General features: G+C 35.7%; 1 protein-coding gene and 1 non-coding gene across 4 annotated transcripts in view; one reads left to right on the top strand and one right to left on the bottom strand.

Moving 5' to 3' along the window:
- Positions 1–4381: 4381 nt before the first annotated feature.
- TTC6 (tetratricopeptide repeat domain 6) overlaps positions 4382–19633 on the bottom strand; it is a 256504-nt gene continuing 241252 nt past the window's right edge. For all 3 annotated transcript variants that reach the window (XM_063645902.1, XM_063645901.1, XM_055291487.2), the window contains 2 exons: positions 5422–5647; positions 4382–4933 (listed from right to left, as the gene is read on the bottom strand). In XM_063645902.1, coding sequence (XP_063501972.1) covers positions 4797–4933; positions 5422–5647 — 363 coding nt within the window. In that variant the 3' untranslated portion in view covers positions 4382–4796. The remainder of the gene's footprint in view (positions 4934–5421; positions 5648–19633) is intronic.
- Positions 19148–19254, top strand: LOC129490971 (U6 spliceosomal RNA). The gene has a single exon (XR_008660421.1). It is a non-coding gene; the product is annotated as a U6 spliceosomal RNA (small nuclear RNA).

Raw genomic sequence — 19633 nt, forward strand, 5'->3', positions numbered from 1 at the left:
AAAAGACGCAGACTGGCAAACTGGATAAGGAGTCAAGACCCATCAGTGTGCTGTATTCAGGAAACCCATCTCACGTGCAGAGACACACATAGACTCAAAATAAAGGGATGGAGGAAGATCTATCAAGCAAACGGAAAACAAAAAAAGGCAGGGGTTGCAATCCTAGTCTCTGATAAAATAGACTTTAAACCAACAAAGATCAAAAGAGACAAAGAAGGCCATTACATAATGGTAAAGGGATCAGTTCAACAAGAAGAGCTAACTATCCTAAATATATATGCACCCAACACAGGAGCACCCAGATTCATAAAGCAAGTCCTGAGTGACCTACAAAGGGACTTTAACGCCCACACAAAAAAAAATGGGAGATTTTAACACCCCATTGTCAACATTAGACAGATCAACGAGACAGAAAGTTAACAAGGATATCCAGGAATTGAACTCAGCTCTGCACAAAGTGGACCTAATAGACATCTACAGAACTCTCCACCCCAAATCAACAGAATATACATTTTTTTCAGCACCACACCACACCTATTCCAAAATTGACCACATAGTTGGAAGTAAAGCTCTCCTCAGCAAATGGAAAAGAACAGAAATTATAGCAAACTGTCTCTCAGACCACAGTGCAATCAAACTAGAACTCAAGATTAAGGAACTCACTCAAAACTGCTCAACTACATGGAAACTGAACAACCTGCTCCTGAATGACTATTGGGTACATAATAATGAAATGAAGGCAGAAATAAAGATGTTCTTTGAAACCCACGAGAACAAAGACACAACATACCAGAATCTCTGGGACACTTTCAAAGCAGTGTGTAGAGGGAAATTTATAGAACTAAATGCCCACAAGAGAAAGCAGGAAAGATCCAAAATTGACACCCTAACATCACAATTAAAAACAAGAAAAGGAAGAGCAAACACATTCAAAAGCTAGCAGAATGCTGGAAATAACTAAAACCAGAGCAGAAGTGAAGGAAATAGAGACACAAAAAACCCGTCAAAAAATTAATGAATCCAGGAGCTGGTTGTTTGAAAAGATCAACAAAATTGATAGACCGCTAGCAAGACTAATAGAGAAGAAAAGAGAGAAGAATCAAATAGATGCAATAAAAAATGAAAAAGGGGATATAACCACCGATCCCACAGAAATACAATCTACCATCAGAGAATACTACAAACACCTCTATGCAAATAAACTAGAAAATCTAGAAGAAATGGATAAATTCCTTGACAAATACACCCTCCCAAGACTAAACCAGGAAGAAGTTGAATCTCTGAATAGACCAATAATAGGCTCTGAAATTGTGGCAATAATCAATAGCTTACCAACCAAAAAGAGTCCAGGACCTGATGGATTCACAGCCGAATTCTACCAGAGGTACAAGGAGGAACTGGTACCATTCCTTCTGAAACTATTCCAATCAATAGAAAAACAGGGAATCCTCCCTAACACATTTTATGAGGCCAGCATTGTCCTGATACCAAAGCCTGGCAAAGACATAACCAAAAAAGAGAATTTCAGACCAATATCCTTGATGAACATTGATGCAAAAATCCTCAGTAAAATACTGGCAAACCGAATCCAGCAGCACATCAAAAAGCTTATACACCATGATCAAGTGGTCTTCATCCCTGGGATGCAAGGCTGGTTCAACATACACAAATCAATAAATGTAATCCAGCATATAAACAGAACCAAAGACAAAAAACAATGATTATCTCAATAGATGCAGAAAAGGCCTTTGACAAAATTCAACAACCTTTCATGCTAAGAACTCTCAATAAATTAGGTATTGATGGGATGTATCTCAAAATAAGAAGAGCTATCTATGACAAACCCACAGCCAATATCATACTGAATGGGCAAAAACTGGAAGCATTCCCTTTGAAAACTGGCACAAGACAGGGATGCCCTCTCTCACCACTCCTATTCAACATAGTGTTGGAAGTTCTGGCCAGGGCAATCAGGCAGGAGAAGGAAATAAAGGGTATTCAATTAGGAAAAGAGGAAGTCAAATTGTCCCTGTTTGCAGATGACATGATCATATATCTAGAAAACCCCATCGTGTCAGCCCAAAATCACCTTAAGCTGATTAGCAACTTCAGCAAAGTCTCAGGATACAAAATCAATGTACAAAAATCACAAGCATTCTTGTACACCAATCACAGACAAACAGAGAGCCAAATCATGAGTGAACTCCCATTCACAATTGCTTCAAAGAGAATAAAATACTTAGGAATCCAACTTAACAAGGGATATGAAGGACCTCTTCAAGGAGAACTACAAACCACTGCTCAATGAAATAAAAGAGGATACAAACAAATGGAAGAACATTCCATGCTCATGGGTTGGAAGAATCAATATCGTGAAAATGGCCATACTGCCCAAGGTAATTTATAGATTCAATGCCATCCCCATCAAGCTACCAATGACTTTCTTCACAGAATTGGAGAAAACTGCTTTAAAGTTCATATGGAACCAAAAAAGAGCCCCCATCACCAAGTCAATCCTAAGCCAAAAGAACGAAGCTGGAGGCATCACGCTACCTGACTTCAAACTATACTACAAGGCTACAGTAACCAAAACAGCATGGTACTGGTACCACAACAGAGACATAGATCAATGGAACAGAACAGAGCCCTCAGAAATGATGCCACATAGCTACAACTATCTGATCTTTGACAAACCTGACAAAAACAAGAAATGAGGAAAGGATTCCCTATTTAATAAATGGTGCTGGGAAAACTGGCTAGCCATATGTAGAAAGCTGAAACTGGATCCCTTCCTTACACCTTATACAAAAATTAATTCAAGATGGATTAAAGACTTAAATGTTAGAAATAAAACCATTAAAATCCTACAAGAAAACCTAGGCAATACCATTCAGGACATAGGCGTGGGCAAGGACTTCATGTCTAAAACACCAAAAGCAATGGCAACAAAAGCCAAAATTGACAAATGGGATCTAATTAAACTAAAGAGCTTCTGCATAGCAAAAGAAACTACCATCAGAGTGAACAAGCAACCTACAGAATGGGAGAACATTTTTGCAACCTACTCATCTGACAAAGGGCTAATATCCAGAATCTAAAATGAACTCAAACAAATTTACAAGAAAAAAAAAAACCCATCAAAAAGTGGGCAAAGGACATGAACAGACACTTCTCAAAAGAAGACATTTATGCAGCCAAAAAACACATGAAAAAATGCTCATCATCACTGGCCATCAGAGAAATGCAAATCAAAACCACAGTGAGATACCATCTCACACCAGTTAGAATGGCCATCATTAAAAAGTCAGGGAACAACAGGTGCTGGAGAGGATGTGGAGAAATAGGAAAAATTTTACACTGTTGGTGGGACTGTAAACTAGTTCAACCATTGTGGAAGTCAGTGTGGCAATTCCTCAGGGATCTAGAACTAGAAATACCATTTGACCCAGCCATTCCATTATTGGTTATATACCCAAAGGACTATAAATCATGCTGCTATAAAGACACATGCACACGTATGTTTATTGCAGCACTATTCACAACAGCAAAGGGTTGGAACCAACCCAAACATCCAACAACGATAGACTGGATTAAGAAAATGTGGCATATATATACCATGGAATACTATGCAGCCATAAAAAATGATGAGTTCATGTCCTTTGTAGGGACATGGATGAAACTGGAAAACATCATTCTTAGTAAACTATCGCAAGGACAAAAAACCAAACACTGCATGTTCTCACTCATAGGTGGGAATTGAACAATGAGAACTCATGGACACAGGAAGGGGAACATCACACTCTGGGGACTGTTGTGGGGTGGGGGGAGGGGGGAGGGACAGCATTAGGAGATATACCTAATGCTAAATGACGAGTTAATGGGTGCAGCAAAACAACATGGCACATCGATACATATGTAACAAAACTGCACATTGTGCACATGTACCCTAAAACCTAAAGTATAATAATAAAAAAGATAAATAAATAAATAAATAAATAAAAAACAAAACAAAAAAAAAGGAAGAAGGAAGCCTTGCTGTTATCAGTGAGGCAAAGGGAAAGAGTTCTCTGGTTCATTCAAAGATTCCTCAGAGACATTCTATAAATAATTTTTAGTTGTTTTATTTTCACTCATCAACTCCTGCAATGCATGAATTATAAATATATACAAATTTTACATGTATTTATGATAGCTGCATTAAAGAGACAGAGGGAACTATCTCAAGGAAACATGATGTCCAAAATCTTTATAGGTACTGTCCTACAAGTCAGGCCACATGTTAAAGAGAAACACGTTTGTCTGTTGGAAGACTACAGGTATCAGGAAGAATATTGACCAGTATACACATTGTGTAAAGGAAAAGACAAGGATTGTACTTGAGTTCAGTTTTTTATAGTCACCAGTTTATTTTTTAATCTGTATACTGTTTAATACATTGTCAGCAAGGATTGATGAAAAGGTCGATGACACTTTTTCTACAATGTATAGTATTATTTCAAAAAGAATTAAAATATTTTAAATGTTAAGAAACATTCCTATTTAATTCCTTAAGAAACATTTTCCTTTAGATTCTGCAACCTTGGAAAAATTCAGTTATCACGGTATTCCAAATATGCAGAAAATGATATATGTTTTATAATTAATGTATAACAAACATTTTATTAAAATGCATAGAAAGTTATATGGAAGACTAAGCATAATGAATAATGAATACGGTAGAACCTTTTAGACAACAAATACATTTCCGTTTCAGAGAGAACAGCTGTGTAAACTACTATAGCAACCAGTCTAGGTAATCATATAACTGAGGCATAGTCTTCAAGTTCAAGTGCTTGGTTATAGTCAGTCATAGCTTCCTCAATCAGACCTATTTTACCACGAACTTTTGCTCTAAAACGATATACTAGAGCATCATCAGGCTTCAAAGACAGGGCTGCAAAAGAAAAAAAATCAAGATATGTTTAAGTTAGCACTCAAAAAATAGTCTCTTGTTTTACAAAAAAAAAAAAATTGGATAAGAACTTTTAAAAAAATTAACTCAATGGATGAAATCAAGAACTTTAATACTTTTAATTTGACAACATTTTTCTTCAAACAGAACTATTTAGTTAAATTAAAAATATTGAATCTTTCTAAGCAAACTAACTTGGGGAAACACAGTACAATGTCTTTCTTTGAAAGGTTGGCATTGTTCGTGTATAGTTTTGTAATAATTCCCTATATCTCAGTTTACCACAGCTTTAAGTTAAGACATTACATAAAGGAACCTATACTGATTATATTAAGGACATGATATCTAAAAACACTAATTCTTATGTAAGTTTATCTAAATAAATAGACCTAATGATTTTCTTCTTTTGTAGCCTAAAAATAATCACTTCAACCACTGTAATCTTACCAAAATAATTACCAAAATTGTACCTTTATTAAGGTCTTCCTCAGCTAGTTCATATTGCTTTAAGCAGTAGTAGAAATGTGCTCTATTAACATATACTGCAGCCCAAAAGGGACAGCTTTCAATTACATTTGCAAAATCTTCTTTTGCTTCTTCATATTTCTTTAATATTGTATTTGTAATAGCTTGATTCATGAGAACATATTCATTTTCTGGATCAAATTTTAAAGCTTTTGAGAAGTAGTCACTGGCCTACAAAATATGAAGATAATGATGTATTTTAATTGGCAGCTCACTATACAGAAATTTGAAGCACTTTTACTCTTAATTTTAAATTAAGGCCAGTGGCATACCAAGGGGTCAATAGAAGCATTTCATCCCAGGTACGGAGGTGCATTGTCTGCAGAGAATGTACAAAGCTAAACCCAACCAAAAGTTGATCTGCTTTTTGTTATTACCATGTGTCAGCAATTCCAGACAATGTCAATGATACAATACTCCTGTTGGCTGGGTTAAAATGCTCCCACTGGCCGGGTGCGGCGGCTCACGTCTGTAATCCCAGCACTTTGGGAGGCCGAGGAGGGTGGATCACCTGAGGTCAGGAGTTCGAGACCAGCCTAGCCAACATGTGGAAACTCCATCTCTACTAAAAATACAAAAATTAGCTGGGCATGGTGGCAGGCGCCTGTAATCCCAGCTACTCAGGAGGCTGAGGCAGGAGAATTGCTTGAACCAGGGAGGCGGAAGTTGCAGTGAGTGGAGGTCGCACCAATGCACTCCAGCCTGGGTGACAGAGCAAGACTCCATCTCAAAAAAAAAAAAAAAATCCTCCTACTGCCTGTTACCCCAAATCCCAGATCCCTGTATAGAGCTAAAAAATGTTAAAGCATAAAGTAGAAAAGAAGGCCACAACAGGATAAAATACAAATTAGAAAAGTAACACTTTAGTTTTTGTCATTGGTTCTGTTTAGGTGGTGGATTACGTTTATTGATTTGCATATGTTGAACCAGCCTTGCATCCCAGGAATGAAGCCAACTTGATCATGATGGATAAGTTTTTTGCTGTGCTGCTGGATTCGGTTTGCTAGTATTTTATTGAGCACTGTCACATCGATGTTCATCAGGGATATTGGCCTAAAAATTTCTTTTTGTTGTTGTTGTTGTGTCTCTGCCAGGTTTTGATATCAGGATGATGCTGGCCTCATAAAATGAGTTAGGGAGGATTCCCTCTCTTTCTATTGATTGAAATAGTTTCAGAAGGAATGGTACCAGCTCCTCTTTGCACCTCTGGTAGAATTCGGCTGTGAATCCATCTGGTCCTGGATTTTTTTTGGTTGGTAGGCTATTAATTACTGCCTCAATTTCAGAACTTGTTATTGGTCTATTCAGAGATTCAACTTCTTCCTGGTTTAGTCTTGGTAGGGTGTATGTGTCCAGGAATTTATCCATTCCTTCTAGATTTTTTAGTTTATTTGCATAGAGGTGTTTATAGTATTCTCTGATGGTAGTTTGTATTTCCATGGGATCAGTGGTGTTATCCCCTTTATCATTTTTTTATCGTGTCTATTTGATTCTTCTCTCTTTTCTTGTTTATTAGTCTGGCTAGCTGGAGGCATCACACTACCTGACTTCAAACTATACTCCAAGGCTACAGTAACCAGGCATGGTACTGGTACCAAAACATATATATAGACCAATGGAACAGAACAGAGGCCTCAGAAATAACACCACACATGTACAATCATCTGATCTTTGACAAACCTGACAAAAACAAGCAATGGGATAAGGATCCCCTATTTAATAAATGGTGCTGGGAAAACTGGCTAGCCATATGCAGAAAGCTGAGACTGGATCCCTTACTTCCAACTTATACAAAAATTAACCAAGATGGATTAAAGACTTAAGTGTTACACCTAAAACCATAAAAACCCTAGAAGAAAACCTAGGCAATACCATACAGGACATAGGCATGGGCAAAGACTTCATGACTAAAACACCAAAAGCAATGGCAACAAAAGCCAAAATAGATAAATGGGATCTAATTAAACTAAAGAGTGTCTGCACAGCAAAAGAAACTATCATCAGAGTGAACAGGGAACCTACAGAATGGGAGAAAATTTTTGCAATCTATCCATCTGACACACAGCTAATATCCAGAATCTACAAAGAACTTAAAAAAATTTACAAGAAAAAACAAACAACCCCATCAAAAAATGGGTGAAGGACATGAACAGACACTTCTCAAAAGAAGACATTTATGCAGCCAATAAACTTATCAAAAAATGCTCATCATCACTGGTCTTTAGAGAAATGCAAATCAAAACCACAATGAGATACCATCTCATGTCAGAATGGTGATCATTAAAAAGTCAGCAAACAACAGATGCTGGAGAGGATGTGGAGACACAGGAACACTTTTACACTGTTGGTTGGAGTATAAATTGGTTTAACCATTGTGGAAGACAGTGTGGTGATTCCTCAAGGATCTGGAACCAGAAATACCATTTGACCCAGCAATCCCATTACTGGGTATATACCCAAAGGATTATAAATCATTCTACTATAAAGACACATCCAAACGTATGTTTATTGCAGCACTGTTCACAATAGCAAAGACCAACCCAAATCCCCAATAATAATAGATTGGATAAAGAAAATGTGGTACATATACACCATGGAATACTATGCAGCCACGAAAAAGGATGCGTTCATGTCCTTTGCAGGGACATGGATGAAGCTGGAAACTATCATTCTCAGCAAAGTAACACAAGAAGAGAAAACCAAACACCACATGTTCTCACTCATAAGTGGAAGTTGAACAATGAGAATACATGGACACAGGGAGGGGGACATCACACACCAGGGCCTGTCAGTGGGTTGGGGGGGATATGTAAATGATGCATTGATGGGTGTAGCAAACCAACATGGCACATTTACACCTACGTAACAAACCTGCACGTTGTGCACATGTACCCCAGAACTTAAAGTATAATTTAAAAAAAAAGTAAACAAGAAAAAAAAAGAAGAAAGAAAAGTGTACACTTTGTGTACAAAAACAAAGTAAGAGCTCAACCACAAGGGAATTTTCAAAATAAGGTTCTAAGACATACAAAGAGAGATAAAAACTCAGTTACACCATAAAAAGGCACAAGAAAGAGAGAAGAAGTATCAGCTTGTTGGAAAGACCAAAGACTCAAGATTATTCACAACTCATCATCGATCTGAAAGGGACCCTCAAGTTAGTCTGCAAAACAGTATTGGAGTCCTGGTCCAAGAACCATTTGCTAGAGCTCTGCAAGTACCAAAATTGAGAATAAACAATAAGTAACTTTTATAGCATTTTGACATAGCTATGACATCCCAGCACTTGATCACATTTCTAGTAATTTGTTTTTATTGGGTTTTAGCAATGTATATTGATTTACAATGTACTAGAATTTTTTTAACTGGCCTTTCACCACAAATAGTTAAGATGCTGATTAGACATCCTGCTAGTCAACTTAGAAATCTCTAACTCACTGATGGATGAAAACCTGGCTCCTACTTTAAAACCTACCTTAAAGACAGAGTCACTTTTCACAGTATAGCTTGCCACTCACCAATTACTTAACACTCAACTTTTTCCCAACCAAACACAATCTGGCTTGTATTTCCCCCATTCCATGAATTCTGTTGTTGCTAAAGTTGCAGAGGTCCTCAAGCCTAGTGGACACATTCTAGTTCTTGTCTTCCATGACATTTCTGTGGCATGGACACCTTTGGTCTCTCCTTCCTTCTTAAAATTCTCTCTGTCACTGAACTATTTTCCTCTATATTTCCCGAAGATCTGTCCTGTATTCACTTCCATCATGGGTGATATGGAACACTGATTGCACAGTGGCTGGAAGCCCAGACCATAGAGTCAGATTGCTGGGTTTACATCCTGCCTCTTCTTTGGGTGAGTTACTAAAACTCTATTTGCATCAGTTTACTCATCTATAAAACAAAGGTAACAAATAAAACTCCACTTCCAGTGTTGATGTGAGGGTTAAGTGAACTAATATGTAATATACTGAGAACAATATGCAGAAAGTAGTAAGGACTGAATCAATTATTACTTATATATCATGTTTTTCCCAGTGTCTACACATGGAGAGGGAACATCACCTTTAGGCAATACTCCATGAACTTTGCTTTCTCTTAATTAGGTAATTAGCTTGAGATGTAAAATCCATCTCATCCTTGGGACAGGTTGGGGGGAGGGGGGACAGAATTGACATCCTTCTGTGAAGAGCTTGAAGAGGATTCACTCCTGAAGAGAAGACTGCACCCCCAGTCCTCCGAAATGAGTCAAGGGAAAGACTCCAAGCCAGGCCAAGACTTTTTTCCTAAAGTAATTTAGACTTCATTTTAATTCACCAATAAATTATCAATAAAGAAGACACAATTATACATCACAGGGCATACCTTCAATCATGTAAAAGCAAATTCTTTTTCTCAGGCAAGAGAAAAGAACTTTGAACTGTGTAACTTTCTACTATAGCTTCCAAATATATTACTTAGAAAATGAAACCTATAAATTTAATAAGGTTACTTGAAGTATCAGAATATTAACTATGAAGCAATTAGAGGCTAAAGGTATCTACTACAACAGATGGTCTTGATTTTTTAATAATTGGTCTAATGCCCTTATGTTGTAATTAATTAAAAAGCAGATCCAGTTATTTTTTAATGTCACCTGTAGTTCATAATGTATGCAAGTAGCACATCCAACTGTGGTTTAAGATCATTAAATCACATTAAGTGGTTATCATTAAGTCACTAAAGATAAAAGAAGCCAGATCACATACATTTTTTAACCCTCTAGAGTTTTATTAGATCAGTTGAGGGACCCTTCCTCCTAGCCTAAGTCTTACCTCCATTATAGTCAGAAATAAGGGGATGAGGGTAGAGGGTGACAGGGAATAGAAGCCATTTTCTCTACGAAGGAGGCTCAAAGCATACTAGAATAGCTGAATACCTGTTCCCAAAGCCTGCTAGTCTCTGGAGGGACTGTGCACTGTAAAGCTCAGGCATACAGTATATCAAGTCAAAGGATGGGACATATTTTATATGAAATATATGCCCAGATAATTTGTCTATACTTTGGAGGGAATAGAGTTATACTTTAAAAAGAAATTTAAACTACACTTTAGATCTAACCAAATACTTCTCTACACGATGCCCATATAGTAATCAAAGACAAATGAATGAAAAAGGTGAAGATCTCCCTTTCATGCAGATCTTAAACATCTATGGAAATAGAAAATTGTCCTAGGAATTTTATTTGCCTTAATCACATTAACTAACTTCAATGCACATAAACATTTCTAGGATCCAGCCAGAGAGTGATCTGAGTTTGGTTAAGTTAGAGACAATTGATCTTTGAGCAACTGTCTTTACTGACAGGATAGATGTAAAACTGACAGGATTAGATGACATTAGCTTAAGGACATAAGAAAGAGAAAGTTATGGTTGACTCTGACATTTCTATTCAAGTGACTTTATGGAAGACGACAACTCGAATTGAGAGAGGATTTATATGAAGAAAGCTCAGCTGAGGTTAATGGATGCAGAGATCAATTCAGAATGGGCTTTAATGAACTTGTAAAATATCCAGTTTTAGCAACTCTTAAATATGGGTTAGGAGCTCAGAAGAAAGAAGGAGGGTTTCAAGCAGTGTAAGTCATGAGAATAAATGGACTTTCTGAGCAGAGAAATGTAGAGATAAGAAGGCAGAGTGTGATTCCTGCCCCTCAACAGCTTACAGAGTAAGGAGATAGAGACCAGCACAGAAACAACTGTATGGCATAAAGCAGTATTGAATCTGTACAGAGAGAATTATATACAAAGCAAGAAAGACTCAAGATCTCATTTTGAAACTTAAAACTACAAACCTCAAATGAGGACTTAATGTTGTTACACTCTAATATGTTCATCTCACCACTTTCTAACACAATTTTTTCACATTGTCTCTCTTCTCTTTAAAACTTCTAGCCATCTTGTCTTTCTTTCTTAACCGTTCACTCCCACTGTTAACTGTTGACTAATACTTGTATCCATGGAGAAGATATAATCAATAGATAGGATTACACACTATCAAAATCTACATTCAACTGTGCCCAAACCCTCTGCCTTCCCTAATGACATAATGGGTAGTGAGTTCTGCTCCCATCAAGGGCCACATCTGCAACTTCCAAACTCTTAATTTCATCAAATTCTCACAGATTTTGATCCTAATTATCCCTGACACTCTCATTTACCAACAATTTACTAGTTTATTCTTATTAACATTGGAGCATAAATTGATATCTCTCATCTTAAAGACACACACACACACACAAAACCTCTTACCCTCAAAGTCTCAAAGACAATAAAAAAAAATCACCAGGAAAAAATAGTATTTCTACAATGAAAAGTAAAATTATAACATTTCACACCACACTCACCCTGCCTTGGACACCACTGGTGCTTACACACCCAGCCCAGGGGCCTAAAGATTGACCTTCCCGGCCTACTGCCCTAACTGCCAGTGCCTATGTGCCCTGCCAGGAGTGCAAAGACTGGCCACCCATGGAAAACCACTGCCTGCAATGGCCCCCACGTGCTACCTCAGGGCCTGAGGACTGGACTGCCTGGCATCACCATCTCCAGCAAAGCTTCACCACAGTATCCACAAATAACCACAGCCTAAGCCACCAAGGAACTCACAGACACTGCTGATGTTGATTACAGATGAAGTAATCATATGGAGACTACACTACTCTATGGTGCCCACCCAGAACCAAAGCCAAATTACCCTATTCAACTCACTTTATAGCTATACCTACAGAAAAAAGTCTTTCCCTATGGAAGCTACTTAATAAAATTGGAAAAAGTGATGGTTACACCGGATGAGCAGATATCAATGTAAGCACACAAGAAACATGAAAAAGCAAAGAAAATACACCTCAAAAGGTGTGCAATAAATCTCCAGTAGCAGACCCCAAAGAAAAGAAATTTTGTGAAATGTTTGAAAAAGGATTCAAATTATTGACCTTAAAGAAATTTAGAACAAAAGAACACAGATAAACAATACAAAGAAATAAAAAGAATTCATGATTTAGATGAGAAATCGAACAAAGGTAGATATCATAAGAAAATAACCAAAGAGAAATCCTGGAACTGAAGAATTCAATTAATGCAATAAAAAAATACAATCAAGACATTCAACAATAGACTAGGTAAAATAGGAGAAATAATTCCTAAACTTGAAGACAGGTCTTTAGAAATGACCTAGTCAGACAACAATAATAAAAAGAATAAAAATGAATGAAGAAAGCTTACATCATATATAGGATACCATCAAGTGAACAAATATTCAATTTTGGGAGTTCAAAAGAAAAGAAAAACTCATAGAAAACCTATTCAGTAAAATAATAACGGAAAAGTTCCCAAATATTGGAAGAGATATACATATAGATACAGGAAGCTCAAGTGTCCCCAGATAGATTCAACCCAAAAAGGCCCTCTCCGAGGCACATTATCATCAAACTGTCAAAAGTCTAAGACAAAGAGAGAATTTTTAAAACACCAAAAGCATCAAGTCACATATAAAGGAATTTCTGTCAGACTAACAGCTGATTTAACCACAGAAATCCTATAAACCAGGAAAGAATTAGATGATATATTCAAAGTGCTGGGGGGTGGGGAGAAGAACTGTTAGGCAAGAATACTATACCCATCAAAGTTATTGTTCAAAAATGATGGAGAAATAGTCTTTCCCAGACAAACAAAGACTGAGGAAATTCATCACCATGAGACCAGTCCTACATGAACTGCTTAAGAGATTTTTACATCTGGCAGCCAAAAGATGATACCCACCATCATAAAAAATACACTAAAATATAAAACTTACTGAAACAACAGACACACAAAGGAGAAGGTGAAAGGAATCAAATGGTATCATTATAGAAAGCTGCCAAAGCCAAATTTTATTATCAAAGATAAGCAATAAGAAAGAAAAAAAAGGAACAAATACAGAAAACAATAAGAAAACAACAAAATGACAGAAATAAGTCCTTACCTATCGAAAGAACTCAGAATGTAACCAGTTTAAATTTCCCAGTTAAAAGGTATAGACTGACTGGATAATAAAACAAGACCCAACTATATGCTGGCTACAAGAAACACATTTCACCCATTAAGGGCACACATGACTGAAGGTTGAGAGATGTAAAAAGATATTTCCTACAAAACAGAACCCAAAAGAAGGAGTTATATCAGACAAAATAGACTTCAAGTCAAAAAACATAAGAGACAAACAATGTCATTATATAATGATAAAGAGATTAGTTCAGCAAGAAATATAACAATTGTCAATATATATGCACCAAACACTTGAACACCCAGATATATGAAGCAATTATTATAGGTAAAGAGAGAGAGCTAGACCCATTAATAATAAAACAATAGTTGGGGACTTCCACACCTCACTCAGCATCGGACAGATTATCTAGACAGAAAATCAACAAAGAGACAGCAGACTTAAACTGCACTATAGACCAAATGAACCTTACAGACATTTACAGTACATTTAATCCAACAGCTGCAGAATACTCATTCTTTTTTTTATTATTATTATTTTGATGGAGTCTAGCTCTATCACCAGGCCAGAGTGCAGTGACACAATCTCAGCTCACTGCAACCTCCACCTCCCGGGTTCAAGTGATTCTCCTGCCTCAGCCTCCTGAGTAGCTGGGACTGTGGGAACGCACCACCACGCACAGCTAATTTTTGTATTTTTAGTAGAGGCGGGGTTTCACCATATTGGCCAGGATGGTCTTGATCTCTTGACCTCGTGATCTGCCCACCTCGGCCTCCCAAAATGCTGGGATTATAGGCATGAGCCACCACGCCTGGCCAGAATACCCATTTTTATCAGTACATGGAATATTCTCCAGGATAGGCCACAGGTTAGAACACAAAACAAGTCTCAACAAATACTAAAAATCAAAATCATATCCAGTATCTTCTCAGACCATAATGGAATAAAACATCAACAACAAGAGAAGCTTTGGAAATTAAATAAGCAAATGAAAATTAAATAATATGCTCCTGAACAACCATTGGGTAATAAAGAAATTCAGAAGGAAATGAAAACAATTCTTGAGACAAATGAAAATGGAAACACAACATACCAAAACCTATGAAATGCAGCAAACCTAAGAGGGATGTCTATAGAGTTGAATGCCTACATCAAAAAAGTAGAATGATTTCAAGTTAACAATGTAATAATGCACCTAATAAAACTAGAAAAGCAAGAACAAGCCAAGCCCCAAATTAGTAAAAACAAAAAAAAAGAAAGAAAAAGAAAAGAAATAATATATATCAGAGCAGAAATAAAGACTTAAAAAAACAAAACATCAATAAAATGAAGTTATATTTTTGTAAAGATAAACAAAACTGATAGCTAGACTAACTAAAAAATGAGAGAAAAGACCCAAATAAACAAAACTGAGAAAACTGGGTATCCATAAGCAGAAGAAAGAAACTAGACCCCTGTCTCTCCCTATGTACAAAAATCAAATCAAAATGGATTAGACTTAACTGTAAAACCTGAAATTATAAAACTACTAGAAGAAAACATTGTGGAGATGGTTCAAGACATTGATTAATATGGCACAGATTTTTCAAGAGTTAAGACCACAAAGGCACAGGCAACAAAAGCAAAAACAGACAAGTGGGTTTATTCAAGCTAAAAAAGCTTCTGCATAGGAATGGCAATAATCAACAGAGTGTAGAGAAAACCTACAGAATAGGAGAAAGTATCTGCAAATTATTCACCCAGTGAGGAATTAATAACCAGAACATACAAAGAACTCAAACGACAGCAAAAAAAAAAATCTCATTCCCGTTAAAAAGCGGGCAAATGATCTGAAAAGACATATAGACAGCCAACAGATCTATAAAAAAAAAAGTTGAACATCACTAACCATCAGAGAAATGCAAATCAAAACCACAATAAGATATTATCTCACCTCAGTTAAAATGGCTATTGTCCAAAAAAAAAGCAAACAAAGAAAAACACAACTGGCAAGAATACAGAGAATGGGAGCTCTAGTACACTAATGGTGAGAATGTAAATTAGTAGAGCTATCATGGAAAACTGTATGAAGCTTCCTCAAAACAACAGAACTATCATATGATCCAGCAACTCCATTGCTGGGTATATATCCAAAAGAAAGGAAATCAGTATATTGAAGAAATATTTGCACTCCCAGGTTTGTCCCAGAACTATTCACAATAGCCAAGATATGGAATCACCCTAAGTGTCCTTCAACAGATGAATAGATAAAGAAAATGTGTTACATATATGCAATGGAATACTATTGTGTCATTAAAAAGAATAAAATCCTATTATTTGCAGCAACATGGGTGAGCATAGAGGACATTATGCTAAGCGAAATAAGCCAGGTACAGAAAGACAACACATGTTCTTGCTCATATTTGGAGGCTTAAAAAAAACAACTTTGTCTCATAAACAGAGAGAATAGAATGATGGTTACAATTGGCTGGGAGGGGTGGGTGGGGGGATGAAGACAGGTTGGTTAATGGGAACAAAAATGCAGTTATATGGAAGAAATAAGTTCTAGTATTTGAAAGCACAGCAGGGTGACTATAGTTATAATTTATTGTATATTTCAAAATGGCTAGAAGATTGGAAATGTTCTCATCATAAAGAAATGATAAATGAGGTGATGCATATTCCAATTACTTTGATTTCATCATTACACATTGTATGCACATATCAAAAAATCACATGTGCCCCATAAATATGTACAATTAGTATGTATCAATACAAAATATAACATTTTGAAATAAAATGATTTTGAAAAAAATTCATTTAAAAAAATTTATTTTAGAAAAAAATTTTTAAGGAAGCAATTGCTGTCAAGAAAAAATGAATCAGAAATACAGGAACCCAGAAAAGAGGTGACCAGGAAAAGATGGCATGGAAATAGGATAGAACTAGAAAAATAAAATAAAAAGGAAACCTGACTTATGAGGCCCACAGGGATAACAGGTATCTCAGGAAACAGTATAAAGATTTAGAAAAAATACAAAAGAAAGACAAAGAAAATGAAACAGACATCAAGAAATAAAAAAAATTTAGAATAAATCAAAATTAAGGAATATATGACATCTATATAATTGGTATCCCCAGTGAAGAAAATCAGAACAATGAAACAGAAAAAAAAATGTTAACTGAATTCAACAACACTTACCTGAAATCTGTGTACTGAAAACATATACTGTGTACTTGATAAATTTAACCTGCAGTGGTCAACTCTAAGGCATACCTTGGTAAAACTTTTCCCTTAAAAAAAAAATGTGGTTATCTTGACAAAAAAGAGCAAGTTGCTTTTAAGAAAAAGAAAATCTGGTTTGCATCATGCTTCTTGACACCAACATATATCACCAGAAAAGAAAGCAGCACTTACAAGACACTCAGGAAAGAAAAATGAGTCAAAGAGCCATGATGTCTTAAGGTATAAAATAGGCTACAGGCAAACAGCTATCAACATGCAAGTCCAAGGAATATTGTTCTCAGGAGTCCCTCCTTAGAACTCTACCAGAGGACTAATTTCAGACAACCAAGAAATTATTGCGGGGAAGGGGAGTTTGACAAATAGTCTGGTGATGAGAACTGAACATATTTAACTGAAGAACTAAGACTAAACTGTGCAATAAGGGTAACAAAATAATACATAAATATTGAATTTTCAGGCAGTGTAGAAATAATAACACTTACAACAAAATGGGAGAATTAATTTGTGTGTTGCCCTAGTGAACCCACTGTAACTATCTTTTGGATTTCCCCAAGTGTCAGCACTTGCCTTGCAATATCTATTGTCACCAGCTTCCAGCCCGGAATCCTCTGTTCTTTCTCCTTCTTAGACTTCCTTCAAGAACCTCCCTGTGATGTGATTATCTAACTCGCCTTAATTCGTACCAATTTTTACACCCAAGAGACTGTGCAAACTAAGTTTATGTGACAAGCTGACATAATAAGCTCAAGCATATTTAAGAATATGAGGATAAACTTTTTAAAAAAAAATTACTAAAATCGAATCATGAATGAGAGTGAGGAGGAGTTTACAGGGTAATTTTATTGTTGTTCATAGTAGAGAAACTAAACTAAGAGTATTAACATTATTTTTATAAAGATAATCACTACAGCAAAACTATAAACCTTCCTAAATATCACAAAAACTGAAAAAAGCCAAAAAATAAAATTGACCAGAGGTTAAATACTTTCAAAATACTTTAACATAAACACACTTCCATTACATGAAATAACAGAACTAAGATCAAATGTATTGATCATGCCAAAATTAAATGGGCTTAACTTGCCTATTAAAAGAAAAATATTTTCAAATTAGCTCTCAAAGTAAAATCCGATTCTATACAGTATAAAAGAGACATACCAAAAACAAAGGATTTTAAAAGTTGAAAATAAAAGGAAAAGCGAAGGAATACCAGGCAAAGCAAATCAGAAGGCCTCAGAGGTCATGATCCTCATTTCACACAAAGGAGAATTTGTTCCACAGAGTATTAAAAGAAACAAAGAAGGAAATCTGTAATGCTGAAGATTATAATTCATAATGCATATATAATACATATAAATATCTATACATGAAATAATGTAGCAGCAATTTTCACAAAGCAGACACTACAAGAGATGTAAAGAGAAACATATAGGAACCCCCTAATAACAGGATACTTGAATAAATCTCTCAGTCCAAGATAAACCAAGTGAAAAAATGTATGAATGTAAACTAATTAATAACTTAGACTTCACAAATGTAGACTTAAATCCACATCCTGATAGTAGATACCCTTTCTTAGGAATGACCCTGACATATTCAAAACAATGTTTTTATATTAGACTCCACGAAAACTCAATAAATTCCAGAATGTAGAAAATATAAATGTCCTTCCATCTGGTTAAATGCCCTGTTAATTTATTCTTTAGTCAAATGGGAAATAGAAATTACAGGTGAAAAATCTGGGGAAAACATTAATAAAAACATTTCAGTATATACTTAACACTACTGAAATGTACACTGAAAAATGGTTGAGATGGGAAAGTTTATGTTATGTGTATTTTACCAGAGCTAAACAAGCAAACAGTATAGAGCCAAATGTGTGGAATGCTGCCAAAACAGTACTCGGGTAAAAGGCATACTTTTAATAACATATTACAATATAAATGAAAGAGTGAAAATAAATTAATTAAGCTTCCAACTCAAAAAGATAAAGAATAACAAGATAAACTGAAGGAAAGCAGAAAAAAGAGTGATTATAAATAAAAAGCAAAAATTTCAAAATTAAGAGTTTGAATCATGTAAATGCATTATGATTCAAATGAAATAAATTCAAAAAATAGAAAATATCATCATCTAATGACCCAACATTTTTGTCTCAGACATTATAAATTGAAGTCCAAAGAGATTAAGGTGTCACACAAAACCAGAACTAAAATTCAAGTCTTCTTACTCCCAGCCCAGTGCTCCCATGGCAGAAATTTAGAAAAAGTATAAATTAAGGTGAGTTAGATAATCATAAGGAGGGTCTTGAAGGAAGTCTAAGTGGGGGAAAGAACAGAGGATTCCAGGCTGGAAGCTAGCGACAATAGATATCGCAAGGCAAGTCCTCACACTCGGGGAAGTCCAAAAGAATGTTTAGTGGATGCTCACTTCGGCAACATATACACTAAAATTGGAACAATACAGAGAGGATTAGCATGCCCCCTGTGCAAGGATGACATGCAAATTCATGAAGCATTTCATATTTTTCAGGGAAAGAAGGATAAAATATCAAGGAGCATGAGAAAACTTTTGGTGCTGATAGATACGTTTATTATCTTTATTGTAGTGATGATTTTGCAGGTGTACACATATGCCAAGACATCAAATCGTACATTTTAAATATGTGCAATTTGTTGTATGTCAATTACGTCACAATAGGATTCTAGCAAGACATTATGATAAAATATAAAAGAAAAAAATGTTTACAAGTGTTGTTGATGATAATGAGGAGAATAAATCCATAGAGGCATAAATATTTAATGGATAAATTATAAACATTCTTATGAAAGATAACATTTTAAATAAAAGAGCTAATAGCCAATGCATTATTAGCCTGAGATTGTATGAATTATATTTTGAAGCTATA

This window comes from Symphalangus syndactylus, chromosome 9 (assembly GCF_028878055.3).
Source record: "Symphalangus syndactylus isolate Jambi chromosome 9, NHGRI_mSymSyn1-v2.1_pri, whole genome shotgun sequence".
NCBI lineage: Eukaryota > Metazoa > Chordata > Mammalia > Primates > Hylobatidae > Symphalangus > Symphalangus syndactylus.